Below are 20248 nucleotides of genomic sequence, written 5' to 3'. Positions count from 1 at the left end.
CAGTTTTCATCATTGTTGTGCTCTATTTCTGTAGAGATGTAGTTATTTCTCACATAGAGAACAACTCCACCTCCTCTTTTATTTGGTCTGTTTCTTTTAAATAATTTTAATCCCTCTAGCTGTGTGTTCCATTTGTGTGTTTCATCCCATCAAGTTTCCCTAATGGCAACAATATCATATCTGCTGTCATTTACCTGAATTTCTAATTCACCGTTTGTTGCTCATACTCTGTGCATTGGTGTACAGACATTTGAGTCCTTTATGACTGACCCTGTGTTTACGTTCTACATCACCTGTGTAGTGCCTGAGTTCCCCTATTTTCTTACCACCTGTTGGATTAGTGCACTTGGTGTGGCACTCACTATTAAAAGCTTGATTTTGCTTGACAGCTAAGTTGATATTCTAGTCCACACATCCCTCTATGTTACATGCACTGATAACCTTATAATTTTTAGATTGCTGAGGACAGGAATGGTCTGTATCAATTAACTCACTGTCCCCGTTGTCTGGTTTAAAATATTGAAATATTGTGTTCTTTTGACTGGTTGCTGTAAGTGCCTAGGATCATGTGTGACAGAATTAACAGAACAGAATCACAGAGTTGAAAGGGACCTTGGAGGTCTTCTAGTCCAACCCAAGCAGGAGACCCTACACCATTTCAAACAAATGGTTGTCTAATCTCTTCTTAAAAACTTCCAGTTATGGAGCACCCACAACTTCTAAAGGCAAGTCGTTCCACTGGTTAATTGTTCTCACTGTCAGGAAATTTCTCCTTAGTTCCAGGTTGCTTCTCTCCTTGATTAGTTTCCATCCGTTGCTTCTTGTCCGGCCTTCAGGCGCTTTGGAGAATAGCTTGATTCCCTCTTCTTTGGGGCACCCCCTGAGATACTGGAATACTGCTATCATGTCCCCCCTCGTCCTTCTCTTGGTTAAACTAGACATCCCCAATTCCAGCAACTGTTCTTCATATGTTTTAGCCTCCTGTCCCCTAATCATCTTTGTTGCTCTTCTCTGTACTCTTTTCAGAGTCTCAACATCTTTTTTACATCATGGTGACCACGATGTAGATAGATGACGTTGTATCCTTACCCCTCTCTTTCAAACCAGCGGTCCTCCCTGTCCAAAATGTGGACTTTGTTGTCTTCAAAGAAAAAACAAGAAAGTCCAGTTTGCATGTGAAAAAGCACCTTTGGGATGTCTAGAAAGTAGTTATTTAAAAAAAAAAATTAGCTCCAGAAAGACAATTCTGTTTTCATTGTGAATTGACCAGATGTGAATTGATGGGTTTTGCTTCTTTTTTAAAACAAAAATAAAAGCAGACACAGATAGTCCTCAATTTACAGCCATTGGCTTAGTGACCTTTCAACGTTACAACATCACTGAAAAAAGTGATTTGTGCCCATTTTCTCACCCATGACCGTTGCAGCATCCTTGTGTTCATGTGATCAAAATTCGGACACTGGGAAACTGGCATGTACGTATGATGGTTGCAGTGTCCCAGGATCGGGCGATCTCCTTTCACAACCTTCTGACAAGCCAAGTTGATGGGGAAGCCAAATCTACTTTATGACCGTATTACTAATTTAACAGCCACAGCGATTCACTTAACAACTGCGGCAAGAAAGGTCATAAAATGGAACAAAATACATTTAAAAGCTGTTTTGGGCTCAATTGTGGCCATAAACCGAGGACTACCTGTATGATTATGGTTATTACTTATTGTTGTATCATTTTAATGTTGACCGGTTGTCTCCAATTTCCCTGATGTATAAAAAAAAGGGAATGTTTCTGATAGCGTGCTCGGAGGAGGAGTCTGCGGCAAACGTGGGTCTTCATAAAGTGAGGAAGGGATTCCTAACAGAAGAAATACAGGGAGTCCTTGACTTACAACTGTTTGTTTAGCTACTGTTCAAAGTTTTCCTCACAACAACCTTATGAGGTGGGTTGGGCTGAGAGAGTGATTGGCCCAACGTCACCCGACTGGCTTTCATGCCTAAGGCGGGACTAGAATTCACCATTTCCTGGTAATTGGCCCAAGTCACCCAGTGGGCATTCATGACTAAGGCAGGACTAGAATTCACCATCTCCTGGGGATTGGCCCAAAGTCACCCAGCTGACTTTCATGCCTAAGGCGGCGGTAGAATTCACCATCTCCTGGTGATTGGATCAAAGTCATCCAGCTGGTTTCCATGTCTAAGGTGGGGCTGGAACTCCCACCTCCTGTATTAGATACTGTATGTTAGCAGCCTTGGGTTATTCAACAAAATAATAAAGGTGGATACACACAGAGAGAAAGGGGGGGGGAGAAAGAGATAGATAGATAGATAGATAGATAGATAGATAGATAGATAGATAGATAGATAGATAGATAGATAATGGATGGATGGATAGATAGATAGATAGATAGATAGATAGATAGATGATAGATAGATAGATAGATAAATAGATAGATGATGGATGGATAGATAGATAGATGATAGATAGATAGATAGATAGATAGATAGATAGATAGATAGATAGATAGATAATGGATGGATGGATAGATAGATAGATGATAGATAGATAGATAGATAGATAGATAGATAGATAGATAGATAGATAGATGAGAGAGAGAGATGCTAGCTAGGTAGATGCTAGCTAGAGACAGACAACAGATAGACAGACAGACAGACAGACAGACATAGAATCAGTGACATCCAGACTTCGAAATTACCTACCAGCACCACCACTGCAATCCAACTTGGTACATTTCAGCTCAACCAGGAAGAGATGCTGGCTTCGGGAATGGCAGAGATGACGTGGTCCATCCTGGCCAGGAGAAAAGTGTGGGACTGGACAACCAAACCCTCCCCGAAGACTTTGCCATTTCAAAGCCTTGTGGCTCAGGAGGATTCAAACTGCCCCCCTCCCCACCCATCCATTCCCAGGTCCCAGGATGAAGGGAAAAAAAGAGAGGAAAAACCAAAGAGGAAGAAAATTATTTGAATATTTTTTTTTATTGAAAGTTGTGAGAGGACTCATCCCAAAAATCGAACCAAGAAGATACCCGAATAACCAGCACATTTTCTAACGATGCCATTAAAAAAGAAAAAAACAATATATAGCACACCGTCCATGTGATATTTTAAATTTTCATATACTTTTAAAGGTTTCCGGTGTTCTGTCTTCCCTTCCCCCACTCTGGAGTGAAAAATAAAAACCTGAGGTTGGTTTCTGTACTGACTTTTTTTTTCTTTCTGTTAATACCCCACACTGTAAAAGTTTTTTTTTTAAATCATTCATTCGTTATTCATTGTTGTTCTTTGAACTATATATAAGGAGAAAGTCATATTTTTCCCTGTTGAGTTCCTTTTGAAGGATTTGATCGTCTCCTGGTTCTTTATAGCTGGATCTAAATATAATGATTGTCTTCCAACACACGGGATAAATTTTTTTTCTTGTTTTTTTTTTTAGATACAGAACAAAATTTTTCTTCGATTCACAAAGGGTTAAACAAGCAGGTTGAAAAAAAATTCAAGATGGTTGCTCCGCCCTTGCATTCAAAGCCCCGCCCCTTCAATATCGCTGGAAGAGTGGGCGGGGCTTGGACTGCACAGCCCTTGCCACGCCTACCTGGTATTTGACCCCGCCCCAGGGACCTTGGAAAACAGACCTTCATTTACAATATATGCACGTTCACATAAAATGAAAAAAAAAAAAGAAATCAAACATGAGTTAAACTCTAATTATGTACACTCCAATGTACAACTCTAAATAAATTAATACCAATTTTTGCATATTTGGGGGCGGGGATTTGTTATAGCTTATTTACAGAAATTACCATTTTATTCCATAAATATTATGTTTCTTTTTCTTTTCTTTTTTTTTTCCTTTTTTTTCCAATTTTTTTTTTCGATACGCAGAGAGAAAGTCGTTTCCCCCCCCGAAGAAAAAGATCCACACGTGGATTGTACCAACTCTGAATGCTGGGGGGGGGGGAGAGAGGGACGTTCATGTTTATTTTGCTTCTTTTTTTTTTTTCCTTTTCGGTGGCCTTCAAAACCTCGGTGAGCAGAGAGCGTGGGAAAACGTGCCTCGGCTTCCTCTTGCTGATATAAACCCAATTTGCTAACATTTATAGCTCGGCAAAAAAAAAAAAAAAGCTCACATCTTCCCCGTTTTCCTAGCATCGGAGGACCGAGTCCTACGGCATCGTCCGCATTTCAAAATTCAATTCTCGGAGGGAGAAAAAGTGCCGAGGGTTTTTCCAAAACGAGCTGGAGGTGACCTAGGACGTCACCTTCCTCTCTGACGGCCATTTTAGAGATGCACTTGGATGAAAATGGACCTCTTCAGCTCAATCCAGGGGGGGGGCAGGAAACACGTAAATAGCGGCGGGCTGTTGTGATCACAGCATGAGTTCGAAAACCTGGTCAGCAACGGCCTTCCGGCATGTTTTTCCTGCCTCCTCTGCTAGGCCCTTGGCCCTCCCTGCCCATCTCAGTGGACGCCCGAGCTACTGATGCTTATACAGCCTTCGACCCATCTCAATCTCCTCTCCTCTTTTTTCTTAAAAAATAAATATTTATATACTATGTGCTGTACACCTCTCTTTCCCGGGGGGGGGCCCCTAAGCTCTCGGGGGTTGGCTGCTTCCGTGAACCGTCGACTTGGGGGAATTCCGACTAGGGGACACTTCCCTTTGGGTTTCCAAACCGCTGACCAGTCTTTGGATGTTCTGCAGCTCGTTCATGGAACCCTTCAAAGATGGCTTGGGGGACAGAGATGCCCGCTGGCTGCTGGATTTCGGGACGGGCAGATCCGAAAGAGGGCTGGATTCCCGACTGCTCCCGGCCTTGGAGGCTTCTGAGCCGACGTTCAAACTGGCAGGCAACCCGGTGGTGAGGAGGCTGGTGCTGGGAGGAATGGCCACCGGGATCTGGTAGGGGTTGAAACGCGGGCGAGCTCGAGCACTGCTCAGAAAGGGGTTCCGGGACAGCGAGCTGGTGGTGGTGGCGCTGGTCACCGGCATGGCAGAGGCCGCGGCGGCTGCAGCCGCCATGTAAGTGTACGGGTAAGGAAAGAGTCCGCCAAAGGCAGGCAGTGGGATTCCCTGGAAGGAGAAAGGAAGAGAAGGAAAAAGGGTCAGCCGGGAATAGTACAAGTAGTCCTCGAATTACGGCAGTTTGTTTAGTGATCGTTCGAAGTTACAACAGTTGGGGGCAAGATGCTGACTCTGTAAACCGCTTAGAGAGGGCTGTAAAAGCATTGTGAAGCGGTATATAAGCGCTCTTGCTATTGCTATTGCAGGCAAACTCTGCCCACTGCCAGGAGTTTGATCCCTATTGGCTCAAAGCTGACTCAGCCTTCCATCCTTCCGTGGTCAGTAAAATGAGGACCCAGATTGTTGGGGGGCAAGATGCTGACTCTGTAAACCACTTAGAGAGGGCTGTAAAAGCACTGTGAAGCGGGATATAAGTCTAAGTGCTATCGCAATTGCAGGCATACTCTGCCCACTGCCAGGAGTTCGATCCTGACTGGCTCAAGGCTGACTCAGCCTTCCATTCTTCCAAGGTCAGTAAAATGAGGACCCAGATTGCAATGGGCAAGATGCTGAGTCTGTAAACTGCTTAGAGAGGGCTGTAAACCACTGTGAAGCGGTATATAAATATAAGTGTTATTGCTATTGCTACAACGGCACTGAAAAAAGGGACTGTTCTTCACGCTTACGACCGTTGCAGCATCTCCACGACCACGTAATCCAATTTCGGACACTCGGCAACTGACTCACACTGATGACAGCTGCAGTCTCCCATATGATCCCCTTTTGCGACCTTCTGATAAGCAGTCGATGGGGAAAGCCAGATTCACTTAACAACCGTGTGACTAACTTAACAAGTGCAGGGATTCACTTAATCACTGTGGCAAGAAAGGTCGTAAAATGGAGCAAAACCCACTTAGCAAATGTCTTGCTTAACATCAGAAGTGTTGGGCTTCTTTGCAGTCGTACGCCAAGGACTCCCTGTAGTTCTGTCCTTAATTGTGAGATTACATTCACAGGATCTTGTGGGTCTAAAGGTAGATCTCTTGTCCTCTCTCACTTTTACAATCCAAAAATCTAGGGAGGGTCCCTTCTCAGACATTTGCCATATCCCTTTCCTTCTTGGGGGTCAGCTGCCTCTTATCTGACTGTTGCTTAGACCGGGGGTCTCCAACCCCTGATCTGTGGACCGGTACCGGGCCACAGCATGCCAGCAACCAGTCCACACAAACAAGCAAAGTCCCATCCGCGAGATGCAGGCAGCACACAAAACCACGCACCCTCCGGTCTGCAAAAAAACTTTCTTTTCTCCATCTCAGATGGACAATCCACCATTAGGATTACAGGCGGTCCTTGACTTATGACCACAACAGAGTCCGACATTTCTGTTGCTAAACAAGACCGTGGTTGTGTGGGGCTTGCCACATTTTACGACCTTCTCTTGCCACCGTTGTGAAGTGAATCACTGCAGTTGTGAAGTTAGTAGCATGCTTGTTAAAGGGAAACTGGCTTCCCCACTGACTTTGTCAGAAGGTTGCAAAAGGGGAAATCACGTGACCCAGTGGTGGGATTCAGATAGGTGAACCACCGGTTCTGTGTGTGGATGCCGCTTCCGGAAATCCATTCTGGGCCTGGGCAACAAAAAATTAAGCTACCGGTTCTGCCGAAGTGGTGCGAACCGGCTGAATCCCACCACTGACGTGACCCCTGGACACTGCAAATGTCATAAATATGAACCAATTTGCAAGCAGTTTTGGTCACCGTATCACAAAAAAGATGTTGAGAGTTTGGAAAAAATTTGGATGATCAAAAGCCTGGAGACTAAAACATGAAGAACGGCTTCAGGATTTGGGTTTGGCTAAGCTAGACCAGGGGTCCCCAACCCCCGGTCTGTGGGCTGGTACCAGGCCGCGGCATGCCAGCAACCAGTCCGCACAAACAAGCAAGGCCCCATCTGCGGGATGCAGGCAGCACACAAAACCACACACCCTCCGGTCCACGGAAAAACCTCTCTCCATGGAACCGGTCCCTGGTGCCCAAAAGGTTGGGGACCTCTGGCTTAGACTGTGACTCTTCCTCCAGGGAAGTGGGCAAACCCTATGACTTATCTTAAACTTTGTCTCCTCTTTTTCTTAAAAAGTAAACATTTTCAGGTAGTCCTCGACTTACGACCGCAATTGCGCCCAAAACCTCGGTCGCTAGGCGAGACACTTGTTAAGCGAGTTTCGTCGCCCTTGTATGTTCTTATATGTTCTTATGTTCCTTATATGTTTTCGCCTCCAGTCCCCTGATCATCTTTGTTGCTCTTCTCTTGCACTTTTTCTAGAGCAGTGGTTCTCAACCTTTCTAATGCCGCGACCCCATAATACAGTTCCCCATGTTGTGGTGACCCCCAACCACTTATACATCACCGGGTGCCAGGGCGTGGCCAAAAAAAGGGGGGAAAAAATGGCGGACAGGCTTGTTTGGCGACCCCCGTGAAATGGTAGTTCGACCCCAAATGGGGTCCTGACCCACAGGTTGAGAACCACTGTTCTAGAGTCTCAACATCTTTTTTACATCAAGGACTACCTCTGCACTTATTCCCATGTATTTTTTTTTCCTGGTGCTAGAAAATCAGGAGAAGTGCAAAGCTGTCAGACCAGCAATTGCTTTCTTCATTTGCACAGCAGTTGTGAGCAATTACAGCTGGTTTTCATGTGAATCCAGTAAAACATTCCCCACTCTATTCCCATAAATACTGGAGGCAGTTTCCCACCCACATCAAACCCTTCGTCAATTTATTTGCTTAGTAACTGTATATCCTGCCCAGTCCTTAGTGGCTTGGCTGTGACCCATAAAAGAAAACAGCTACATTAAAAAAAAAAATCAGGATTATAAATTTTAAATGCAACATAAAATATCAGCAAAGGAAACGCCGTCCGGCTAAGAAAGCTAAAAGCAGCAAACTCGACTTTTTTCGACTTAGGAGTTCAAAATTCTGTGAGTTGTTCTCACTTAACAACTGTCTCGCTTAACGACAGAAATTTTGGCTCAGTTGTGGTCGTAAGTTGAGGACGACCTGTACCAAGATGAACAGAAAAATATATCTGGTTTTCAAATCTTGGAAAACAGGAGAGATTTTTTTTCCCCCTGGTGTCAAAGACGGTAGATTTAAATCCTCGTTTCTCAACCTCAGCCATTTTAAGATGGGTGGACTTCAACTCCCAGAATTCCTCAGCCAGCATTTGAGGATTGCATTTTAATTAGTACGTTCTTGGGAGATGGGTGCAGCGCTCCTGACGATCTATCTTAAGAAAGTCACTTGCAGAATATAATTCCACCACTTTTTGGAAGACTTACAAAAAATTTGCATTGGAGAAAAGTTATTCAGGTACGACATACTTGAAGTTTGAAGTTACGACAGGGCTCAGAAAAATACGTTTTGACCAATCCTCGTATTTATGTCTGTCACAATGACCTTGTGGTCACATGATCCTTGGCAACAATCACACATGTACAATAGTCACGGAATTCCACTGTTTAATTCAGGGCTCTTCAAACTTAGCCCTTTTATGACTTGTGGACTTCAACTCCCAGAATTCCTCAGCCAGTGTGCCTGGCTGAGGAATTCTGGGAGTTGAAGTCCACAAGTCATAAAAGGGCCAAGTTTGAAGACCCCTGGTCTAATTAATAGCTATTCACAATCTTGCCAGCCAAAATTGTTAAGATTTCCTTAACAACTGCGTGATTCATTTAACAACTTGCTTAACAACTGTGACACAAACAACTGTGACACAAACAGTCACAATAAAGTAGGACAACTCACCTAGCCAGTGTCTTGCTTAGCAAAAGAAATGTTGGGCTGAATTTTAGCCATAGGTCAAGGACTGCCCTTAAATAAAATCATTTATAGATTGCCTTTCATAATGTATGCTTAATTGGAAGAGTGATTCAACTTCTCTCTCTCTCTCCCTCCCTCCCCCCTCCCTTTCTCTCTCCTTCGTCATATGGACTAGAAGACTGTAATTAAATTGGATTATTTTTCCTGCTAGAAAATGAAACCATGTAGCTTGGCTGTTTTCCACCCTACCTGCCAAAATAATTTATCAGGGCAACCCGTGTTTTATTTCACAAGACAATGTTTTGAGTATCCTCTTCAGAAATGAGGCCTGCTAGGAAATACAGCAGCCTTTTCAGGTAAATAGGTGGGTGGGGTTAGGCAAAACACGGTCAAATTGTCGCGGTTTTGTAGAAGATATCAATGCAACCAGATTCTCACAAGATGAAAAAAAGAAAAAAAATATGATTTTTTAAGGGAAAAACACATATACACACACACTTAAATAAGAGTCTTAATTTTTTTTAAAGGAACTTGTTCTGCTGCAAACGCAGAAAAAAAATCTGCAATCGTGGAAAAACATATTTATAGAAATAAGTTGTGGGGAGAAACCAAAGAAAGAAATTTTGGGGGGAATATTAGAAAGGAATAATGGAGAAAATCTTTAAAAAAGACAGAAACCAGCACCCAGAAAAAAGCCCCAGCCCCACTCTCCCAAGCAGAAACTAGGCAGAGGCCAGCTTTTAGAAATGCAGATGTAATAATCCTTTCAGGAAGATTGGAGCCAGGAAGCTAGAAGCTGATGAGATTAGGAAGACAAAGACCCCCTAAAATCTACATACCCCCACCCAAACTCTAAAGACAGGAAACACAATAGGATTAACCCACCAATACCAAAAGGGCACACTCAGACCCAGGTCAAAGTACATGACACAGGAAATACAAAGCCTCAAACAGGAACAGGAAACAACCTAAAAAGCCCCAGAAGGTATAAAACCCCACCACTCCCAGCAACATGTGGTCAGTTTTTCACAGAGCCATCTTTCTGTCTGGCTCTCCTCTTCAATAAACTGCAACTTTCTTTCTAAAGCAGTCTCCATTTTGTTTATTCCCGGCTTGGACTGGACCCTGAAGAACATTTTTCATCAACAATATCTCGTCAAAGATAAACCTAATTCATTTTTTCCCCCCAGGTAAGCATGCACAGAAATGCAATCTTAATTTGGAAAACCATTTATGCAATCTCTCAATATTGAAGCAGGCACGTAAAACAATACTTGGGCATTTCATGCACCCCCCTGCACCAGACTGCATCCGTTCCTGTCCAGCCAGAGTGAGATCAATTGAAATTAAAAATCAAATGTGAACGTAATATTGCTTTTATTTTGAAGATGACTGCTACCTATTTTTTTTTTCAATTTAAATATGTGTGTGCGTGCAGGTCTACGCATTTTCACAGTACAGCTAGACCTTGACTTATGACCACAATTGAGCCCAAAATTTCTGCTGTTAAGTGAGACATTTGTTAAGTGAGTTTTGACCCCTTTTACGACCTTTCTTGTCACAGTTGTTAAGTGGATCATTGCAGTTGATAAGTTAATCACATGGTTGTTAAGTGAAGCTGGCTTCCCTCATTGACTTTGCTGGTCAAAAGGTCACAAAAGGGGATCACGTGATCTTAGGGAATAGCAATGGTCATAAGTATGAGTCAGTTGGCAAGCGGCTGAAATTTGATCACATGACCTTGGGGATGCTGGAAAGGTCGTAACTGTGAAAAATGGCCATAAGTCACTTTTTTCAGTGCCGTTGTAACTTGGAACAGTCACTAAATGAACTGTTGTACATTGAGGACGACCTGCAGTGTGTTGGTCCTATTGTTTCAGTCCTCCACAACAGTCCCTGTTTCTCCTATGATTCCTTGGGAAAATTAATTGCCCTTTCTTGGAATAACTTTATCTACAGATATGAGACAGCAACAACTTCAGGATAAAAAGAGCAATACAATTAAACAGAACAGATAAAACTCCAGGTGCTTTTTTTTTTAAAAAAAATCCTTATGTTTTGGGAACTCTGGGAAACTAAAAGAAACATTGGAATATTGCACCTTTACATTTCAGATGCTCTTCTCCTGTTCCAAATCAGAATGTTTAGATCAAGGGTCCCCAACCGTGGCAACTTTCAGACTTGTGGACTTCAACTCCCAGAATTCTTCAGCCAGCAAAGCTGGCTGAGGAATTCTGGGAGTTGAAGTCCACAAGTCTGAAAGTCGCCACGGTTGTGGACCCCTGATCTAGATAACATTGCCCTCTGTATAGGCAAGAGAGGAAATGTTGAAAATAATCTGATTTTACATCTCCTGGCCATTTCTGCTGATATCTCCTTCCGTTTGTTGTCAGGGAAAAGCCGACTTAGTATCTGGTAGCACCTTTTCCAACAATTGAATGTTATTAAAAGCTTTTGTGGTTATGATCCAGAAACCGTGTTCCCAGACTTCAAATTTTGACTTCCATCCATAACAATCTTCTGCTATCTTTTTGATACTTGTATATTAACCTAAAGTTCTTATACAGATAGTTTTCAGCTTATGAACAAATAGTTTATAGATAAATAAATCAGTAAGTAAGTGAGCTAGTGAGGAGCAAAGGTTCTTTCTTTCTTTCTTTCTTTCTTTCTTTCTTTTTTTCTCTTTCTTTCCTTCCTTTCTTTTCATTATTTTTTTCTTTCTTTTTCTTTCTTTCCTTCCTTTCTTTTCATTCTCTTTCTTTCTTCCTTCTTTCCTTTCTTTCTTTCCTTCATTCCTTTTTGCTTTTCTTTTTTCTTTCTTTCATTCTTCCTTCCTTCCTTTTTTCCTTTCTTTCCTTCCTTTCCTTGTGGTGGGGGGGGCACGGAGGGAGGCTCAGCCAATCTCACTGTATACATTTATACGTTGATAATAAAGGTTCATTCATTCATTCTTTTTCTTTCTTTCTTCCTTCCACCCTTCCTTCCTTCTTTTTCCTTTCTTTTTTCCCTTTTTTCCTACCTCCCTGTCTAGGCACTTATTTCTGCATTTATTTATTTATTTATAATCCATCTTGGATAGATTAATGGCTTTTACCAATCAAGTGCCCTTCCTGCCTCTTGCTGAGACAGGCAGCTATAGAAATAAAATAAATAATAAAATAAAATAAAATAATAAAATAAAATAAGAAATAAAATAATGAAAGGTCTGCTTATATATTTTTTTTCCATTTATGCATTTATTTATTTATATCCTGCCTTTGGTAAAGGCGGTGGCCTCTAACAAACCTGAGATGGGTGGCTATAGAAATCAAAGAAACAAAGACAATTATAAGTTTTCTATCAAATCTCAAACAAAAAAACATCCTCTATGCTTGCTCCCTGAATTTCCCTGCCCAGGAGGGAACTGTGTTCCTATCAGTGCTCAAGAAGGTAATAATAATAATAATAATAATAATAATAATAATATTAATAATATTATTATTAATAATAATAATAACAATGTTGGAAAGGACCTTGGAGGTCATCTAGTCCAACCCCCTCCTCAGGCAGGAAACCCTATGCCATTTCAGACAAATGGCTGTCCAGTCTCTTCTTAAAAACTTCCAGTGATAAAACTCCCACAACTTCTGGTGGCAGGTGGTTCCACTGGTTAATTGTTCTAACTGTCAGGAAATTTCTCCTTAGTTCCAGGTTGTTTCTCTTCTTGGTTAGTTTCCATCCATGGCTTCTTGTCCTGCCTTCAGGCGCTTTGGAGAATAGATTGACTCCCTCTTCTTTGGGGCAGCCCCTGAGATACTGGAACACTGCTATCATGTCCCCCCTTGTCCTTCTCTTCATTAAACTAGACCAGGGGCAGGCAACCTTGGCTCTTTTATGACTCGTGGACTTCAACTCCCAGAATTCCTGAGCCAGCATGGCTCAGCATGGAAACCTCTCCCTTTCTCCTCAGCATGGCTGGCTCAGGAATTCTGGGAGTTGAAGTCCACGAGTCATAAAAGAGCCAAGGTGGCCTACCTCTGAACTAGACATACTCAATTCCAGCAACCATTCCTTATATGTTTTAGCCTCCAGTCCTCTAATCATCTTTGTTGCTCTTCTTGCCCTGGAGAAGATGACTGGGCATTTTTTATTTACAGAATGTAGAACCACAGGCACCTTAGAGGTCTTCTAGTCCAACCCCCTGCTCAGGTAGGAGATCCTACACCATTCCAGACAAATGGCTGTCCAATGCTTTCCCTGAAACCATTGAAAACTTTCCTTCTCCCCCTCTGATGGAGGAGATTTCTGAAAAGCTATTTGGATCCACACCAGCAGCTTACGGTGCCTGTACAATTATTTTTTTTTCCCCCGCTGGGCTATTACAAAAGTTATGAAAGTTTACTGCCAAATCAAGGCAGGCAGAGATTCCAGATGCAATGCCAGCTTTAACTCAGCTTTGGAGAACTGGGTGTTATTGTGTTTTTTTTAGCCATCTTGAAACTTACCATAAATGTACAAACAGGACGGTATAATTCCACATCTGCTTATCGTAAACTCTAAGGCACTGTTTGCATCCTTAAGGACTAGAAACTGCTTTTTAAAAAACAAAAAAACTATGCGTGAGAACTTGCTGATGTAGATTGTAGCTTTTTTTGTGCCGGGAGGACAAAAACACACAAAGAGGTCAAAATACATCCGGCTTCTAGCTCCCAAAAAAACTGCCTGGGTGGGGAAGGACTGACTGTTGTTGCTCCTGCAAGGTTTTGGGTGGACTTGTTACATAAAACAGATCATAGGTCTGCCTTGCTCTATTGTCTAATTGGCACCCTTGTCTGATTCCTCGTGCACAAAAGGGGCTATCCTTAAAAAGACACAATTCACTCTCTGATTTAACTCTTTCTTTCTTTCTTTCTTTCTTTCTTTCTTTCTTTCTTTCCTTCCTATCTCTCTCTCTCTCTCTCTCTCTCTCTCTATATATATATATATATATATATATATATATGTCTTTGGTTGTTCGGGTTTTCTCCCGCGTAAAATTGGAAGTGTCTTGGCAACGTTTCGACGAAGTCACATTCGTCATCTTCAGGCTGGTGTTTTTAGCTTCTTGCTTTGAGCAGCACTGTGTGGTTTTAGCTGTTTCTTCCTTTTAACTGCCAGTGAGGGTATGAACTGATTGGATGGGAGCTTGGCTGTGTTCTGATTGGGTGGAGGTGTGTTCTGAATGGTTAGGGGCTTGGCTGTGCTCTGATTGACTGGGGGAGTGTTCTGTTTGGTTGTGCTCAGGTTAGTCTGAGTTGCAGAGGGGTTTAAGATTTTGGGGTTAGGGAGTCGTTTGTCAATAAGGGCAGGTTTCCAAATGGCTGGTAGGCGGGAGGTATCATCTCGCTTGTTCATGCTGTGTGGGCGTTTTTCTATCTCGATGGCTTCTCTGATTATTCTGTTATTAAAATGTTCACTTTTGGCAATGGTTCTGGTATTTTTAAAGTCAATTTCGTGTCCTGTGGCTTTAAGGTGTTGGACCAGGGAAGATGTTGGTTCCTCTTTTTTGACTGAGTTCTTATGTTCTTCAATGCGTGCACTTATTCTTTTCTTCTTCTTCTTATTCTTCTACTAACATCCAATGGATTCCATAGAAATAAGATTACAAACCTAATCCAAAAAGAAACCCCCACCAAAATCCAAGACAAAGAACAAGAAAACGGCAAAGCCCTCCTCCCATACATAAAAGGCACCACAGACAGAATCAGTAAGATCCTCCATAAACACAACATCAAAACAGCATTCTGCACAAACAGAAAAATATCCACCATCCTTAGAAACCCCAAAGATAAAATTGAATTAGAAAATCAAGGAGTATACGAAATCCCATGCACCACTTGTCCCACCACATACATCGGACAAACCAACAGAAGAATAAGTGCACGCATTGAAGAACATAAGAACTCAGTCAAAAAAGAGGAACCAACATCTTCCCTGGTCCAACACCTTAAAGCCACAGGACATGAAATTGACTTTAAAAATACCAGAACCATTGCCAAAAGTGAACATTTTAATAACAGAATAATCAGAGAAGCCATCGAGATAGAAAAACGCCCACACAGCATGAACAAGCGAGATGATACCTCCCGCCTACCAGCCATTTGGAAACCTGCCCTTATTGACAAACGACTCCCTAACCCCAAAATCTTAAACCCCTCTGCAACTCAGACTAACCTGAGCACAACCAAACAGAACACTCCCCCAGCCAATCAGAGCACAGCCAAGCCCCTAACCATTCAGAACACACCTCCACCCAATCAGAACACAGCCAAGCTCCCATCCAATCAGTTCATACCCTCACTGGCAGTTAAAAGGAATAAACAGCTAAAACCACACATTGCTGCTCAAAGCAAGAAGCTAAAAACACCAGCCTGAAGATGACGAATGTGACTTCGTCGAAACGTTGCCAAGACACTTCCAATTTTACGCGGGAGAAAACCCGAACAACCAAAGACCTATATACAAATACCCGCGAAAACCTCAGAAAACATATATATATATATATATATATATATATATATATATATATATATATATATGTATGTATATATAGAGAGAGAGAGTCTATCTATCTCTGCCTATCTATCTATCACCATGTCTAGTTTAATGAAGGATGGGAGGGGACATGGTAGCAGTGTTTCAGTATCTCAGGGGCTGCCTCAAAGAAGAGGGAGTCAAGCTATTTTCCAAAGCGCCTGAAGGCAGGACAAGAAGCAACGGATGGAAACTAACCAAAGAGAGAAACAACCTAGAACTAAGGAGAAACTTCCTGACAGTGAGAACAATTAACCAGTGGAACAACCTGCCTCCAGAAGCGGTGAATGCTCCAACACTGGAAGTTTTTAAGAAGAGACTGGACAGCCATTTGTCTGAAATGGTATAGGGTTTCCTGCCTGAGCAGGGGGTTGGACCAGATGACCTCCAAGGTCCCTTCCAACTTTCTATTATTATTATTATTATTATTATTATTATTATTATTATTATTATTATTACTACTACTACTACTATCTATCCAGTGCTTTTTTTCTAAAAAATAAAGGTGCCGGAACTCACACACGTCATGCAACCCTCCTTGTCTATTCTACAAGGTTTTATCCAAAAAAGGTGCCAGAACTCCATTCTGGGCGTTCTATGAGAAAAAAAGCCCTGTATCTATCTATCGTTTGTTATTTTTACAAATAACGCAAGGCAGCAAACACATCCAACACATCTTCCTTCTATTTACCCCACCACAACGACAATCTGTAAAGTGACTTGGGCTGAGAGAGAGAGAGACTGGCCCAAAGTCACCCAACCAGCTTTCATGCCTAAGGCAGGACTAGAACTCTCCCTCTCCTGGTGATTGGCCCACAGTCACCCAGCTGGTTTTCATGCCTAAGGCGGGACTAGAACTCTCCCTCTCCCGGTGATTGGCCCAAAGTCACCCAGCTGGTTTTCATGCCTAAGGCGGGACTAGAACTCTCCCTCTCCTGGTGATTGGCCCACAGTCACCCAGCTGGTTTTCATGCCTAAGGCGGGACTAGAACTCTCCCTCTCCCGGTGATTGGCCCAAAGTCACCCAGCTGGTTTTCATGCTTAAGGCGGGACTAGAACTCTTCCCCTTCTGGTGATTGGCCCACAGTCACCCAGCTGGTTTTCATGCCTAAGGCGGGACTAGAACTCTCCCTCTCCTGGTGATTGGCCCACAGTCACCCAGCTGGTTTTCATGCCTAAGGCAGGACTAGAACTCTTCCCCTTCTGGTGATTGGCCCACAGTCAACCAGCTGGTTTTCATGCTTAAGGCGGGACTAGAACTCTCCCTCTCCTGGTGATTGGCCCAAAGTCACACAGCTGGTTTTCGTGCCTAAGGCGGGACTAGAACTCTCCCTCTCCTGGTGATTGGCCCAAAGTCACACAGCTGGTTTTCATGACTAAGGCGGAACTAGAACTCTCCATCTCCTGGCCCAAAGTCTCCCAGCTGGCTTTCACAGCTAAGGCAGGATTTGAACTCACAGTCTCCTGCTTTTTGCCTTAACCCCTAAACCAAACTGAGGTGTTTCATACATAAAACTGGGACATGCTTGTAAATACTTTGATATCTTGCAACAGGAGTGAGTGGCTGATCTCTCTGTTTACAGGTAGTCCTCAACTTATGACCACAATTGGAACTGGAGCTTCCACTGCTAAGCAAGCCAATTGATAAGTGAGTCACACCTGATTTTAAGGCAGTTTTGTTGTGCCCATTAAGCGAATCACAGTAGTGACTTACAGCCATCCATTTAGTGACCATTCAAAGTTACAACCTCACTGAAAAAAATGACTTATACCTGTTTTCCACACTTACAACCATCGGAGCATCTCCATGCTTACGTGATCAAAATTTTGACAACTTGGCAACTGACTCATATTTATGACAGGTTGCAGTGTCCTGGGGTCATGTGATCTCTTTTTGTGACCTTCTAACAAGCAATGGGGATGCCAGATTTTGTCCACAACCATGTCCATGTTACTAACTTAACAACTGTCACGAAGAAAATTTAACTGCCCCTGTCACTAAGAACTGACACAAAATTAATCACACATCATCATCAATCCACTTTTCTTGTTCTTATTCCATGCCTTCTCGGCAGACTAAAGCAAATTTTGATGTATTCTAGGAACTGTGCCTAAACTGTATAGTTTTGACAAATGTCCTGCAAATTCTGATAACTTTCCTCAATTATAGTCCAGTGTAGGTTCTCCTGCTTGAGCATGAGGGCTGGACTAGAAGACCTCCAGGGTCCCTTCCAGCTCTATTCTCTTCTATTTTTTTAGTTTACAGTAATGGAGGAAAGCAAAAAGCAACAAGCATTTGCGGACCAAGTATCAGAACACGAGGCTTAAGTAAAAATCTCATTGGATCACTAAATGCAATTTTCTGCCCTGTTGGGAAGGGTGACACAGGTTATTATGCTTGCATTTTAATAGTTTTTTTTTCCTTCTCGCTGCAGTAAGTACCATTTTATTTTAAGATGAAGTCCACAATGTTCAGTTGATCGAGCTCTTGGGAGGCTAGTTGATTAAAGTGTAAGTTTAGGGCACAAACCTGGGACTTTGAATGAATCTAAGAGGCATTTTCTTTTAAGGAGAGATCGCTACCTCATCGATTAGCTGAAAATTATCTTTTAACCTGGTTGGGAGGAAGAATGGTACTTTTTGCTTTGAACTAACTCATGTGTGCATGATTAGGTTAATCAAACTATTTCCCCCCCCCCACTTGGCTGAGGAAAAAAAATAACCAAGGAACCACTTTTGAAATAAAAGCATTGTTTCAAATCCTTTGAAAAAGAGAAGCAGTGGGATAAATTTGCTATAGGTCAGTGGTTCTCCACCTGTGGGTCGGGACCCCATTTGGGGTCGAACGACCATTTCACGGGGGTCGCCAAACAAGGCTGTCCGCCATTTTTCCCCCCTTTTCTTTGGCCACGCCCCTGGCATCCCGTGATGTATAAGTGGTTGGGGGTCACCACAACATGGGGAACTGTATTATGGGGTCGCGGCATTAGAAAGGTTGAGAACCACCGCTATAGGTGGTATTTCGCACCCATTTCTTGAAAATGCAGTTCAGTTAATGAGTGTTCAAAGTTACAACGGCACTGAGAAAAGTGACTTGTGACCAGTTTTTCACACTGACAACCGTTGTAGCATCCCCACGGTCACGTGATCAAAATTCAGATGCTTGGCAACTGACTCGTATTTATGACGGTAGCAGTGTCCCGGGGTCACGTGATCCCCATTTGCGACCTTCTGACAAGCGGATTAAGGGGGGGAAACCAGATTCACTTAACAACCGTGTTACTAACTTAATAACTGCAGTGATTCACTTAACAACCGTGGCATGAAAAGTCGTAAAACGGAGCAAACTTCGCTTAAATGTTTTCGCTTAGCAACAGGTGCTTTCGGCTCAATTGTGGTCGTACGTCAAGGACGACCTGTAGGCGGCTGTCCCTCTTGCGTTGCTTACAGTCATTAGCATCCTAGAACTAAGGAGAAACTTCCTGACAATGAGGACAATCAACCAGGGGAACAGCTTGCCACCAGAAATCGTGGGCGCTCCATCACTGGAGGTTTTTAAGAAGAGACTGGACAATCACCTGTCTGAGATGGTACAGGTCAGTGATGGTGAACCTTTTAGAGACCAAATGCCCCAAAACTGGCCCTGCCCTGCCCCAGCTCTGTCTCCCCATCCCCTGCCCCACCTGCCCACAGGACCACTCACCGCCTCCAGGGCCTGCCACAGATCGCCCAGGCAGCCCAGCAGCGCTATGGTGGCCATACCGTCTGCCCGCGCCCTGCAGCATCAACTGCATGATGGGATGTGAGGGCAGAGTCTTGTCTACGCTGCCTGGCTGCCATGTCCTTGGCTGTGCTGCTCTGTGTGGGCCACGCTCGGGGGCGACTCTCCTCCAGGGGGGCTGCTGGAGAGGAGGGGGTCACAGGGGGAGGCGAGGCTGGGGCAACGGCACGTGTGCCCAGAGAGCGGGCTCTGAGTGCCGCCTCTGGCACCCGTGCCATAGGTTTGCCACCACTGGAATAGTTCCTCCTGCTTGAGCAGGGGGCTGGACTAGAAGACCTCCAAGGTCCCTTCCAACGTTATTATTATTAATATTATTATTGTTGTTGATCATCGCACAGTCAGCCAGATGTTCAGACTGGATTTGGCACTTTTGTCTACCTATCGAGTCCTCCCCAAGGACCCGGGATAGGCAGATGTGGATGTTTGATGGTATTACAAATCTCGTCGCAGGATGGAAGCAGTTCCTAGTAAGGTTGCCTTCTGCAATTGACTAACGGCAAATTTGTCAATGCCAATGATGGTGTTCAAGTGGTGCTCCAGTTGTTTTGGGATTGCACCCAAGGCGCCTATTACTATTGGTACTACCCTTGCTTGCCTTTGCCACAGTCTTTCTATTTCTATTTGTAGGTCTTTGTATTTTGTTATTTTCTCCAGTTCTTTCTTGTCTATTCTGCTGTCTCTAGGCCTCATCACCATCATCATCATCATCATTATCATTATCATTATTATTATTATTATTATTATTACTTTTCCCCTTCTGTTTACAAAAAAGGAATTGGTCACAAACCCCAATGAAGGAGAAATCATGATTAATGAACAAACCTTAAGGTCATTTAGTCCAACCCTTTGCTCTCTACAGAAATGGAAGTCATGACATCTCCTTCCAGGCCCGAATTGAATTTAACCAATGGAGAAGAGTTTGTTGTATCCCTTGCCTCCAGTATCAAATCACTCATACGACGCCTTCCTAAGCTTCAACAGGAAACTGCCTTCCATCCTGTCCATGGAGATTCTCCATCATCCAGGTCGTGGTTGTCCCAAAGGTGCTTTTTCAAGAAGCAACTTGAAAAAG

At 43.2% G+C, this 20248-nt stretch overlaps 1 protein-coding gene across 3 annotated transcripts in view; it reads right to left on the bottom strand.

Annotated features, from left to right (window-relative positions):
* Window positions 1-2977: 2977 nt before the first annotated feature.
* TBX2 (T-box transcription factor 2) overlaps window positions 2978-20248 on the bottom strand; it is a 47712-nt gene continuing 30441 nt past the window's right edge. For all 3 annotated transcript variants that reach the window (XM_039320838.1, XM_039320840.1, XM_039320839.1), the window contains exon 7: window positions 2978-5092. In XM_039320838.1, the coding sequence (XP_039176772.1) occupies window positions 4610-5092 (483 nt within the window). In that variant the 3' untranslated portion in view covers window positions 2978-4609. The remainder of the gene's footprint in view (window positions 5093-20248) is intronic.

This window comes from Crotalus tigris, unplaced genomic scaffold (genome assembly GCF_016545835.1).
Source record: "Crotalus tigris isolate CLP2741 ecotype Arizona unplaced genomic scaffold, ASM1654583v1 scf7180000023712.884563, whole genome shotgun sequence".
In the NCBI taxonomy this organism is placed as follows: Eukaryota; Metazoa; Chordata; class Lepidosauria; order Squamata; family Viperidae; genus Crotalus; species Crotalus tigris.
This window is presented reverse-complemented; position numbering and strand designations above follow the sequence as displayed.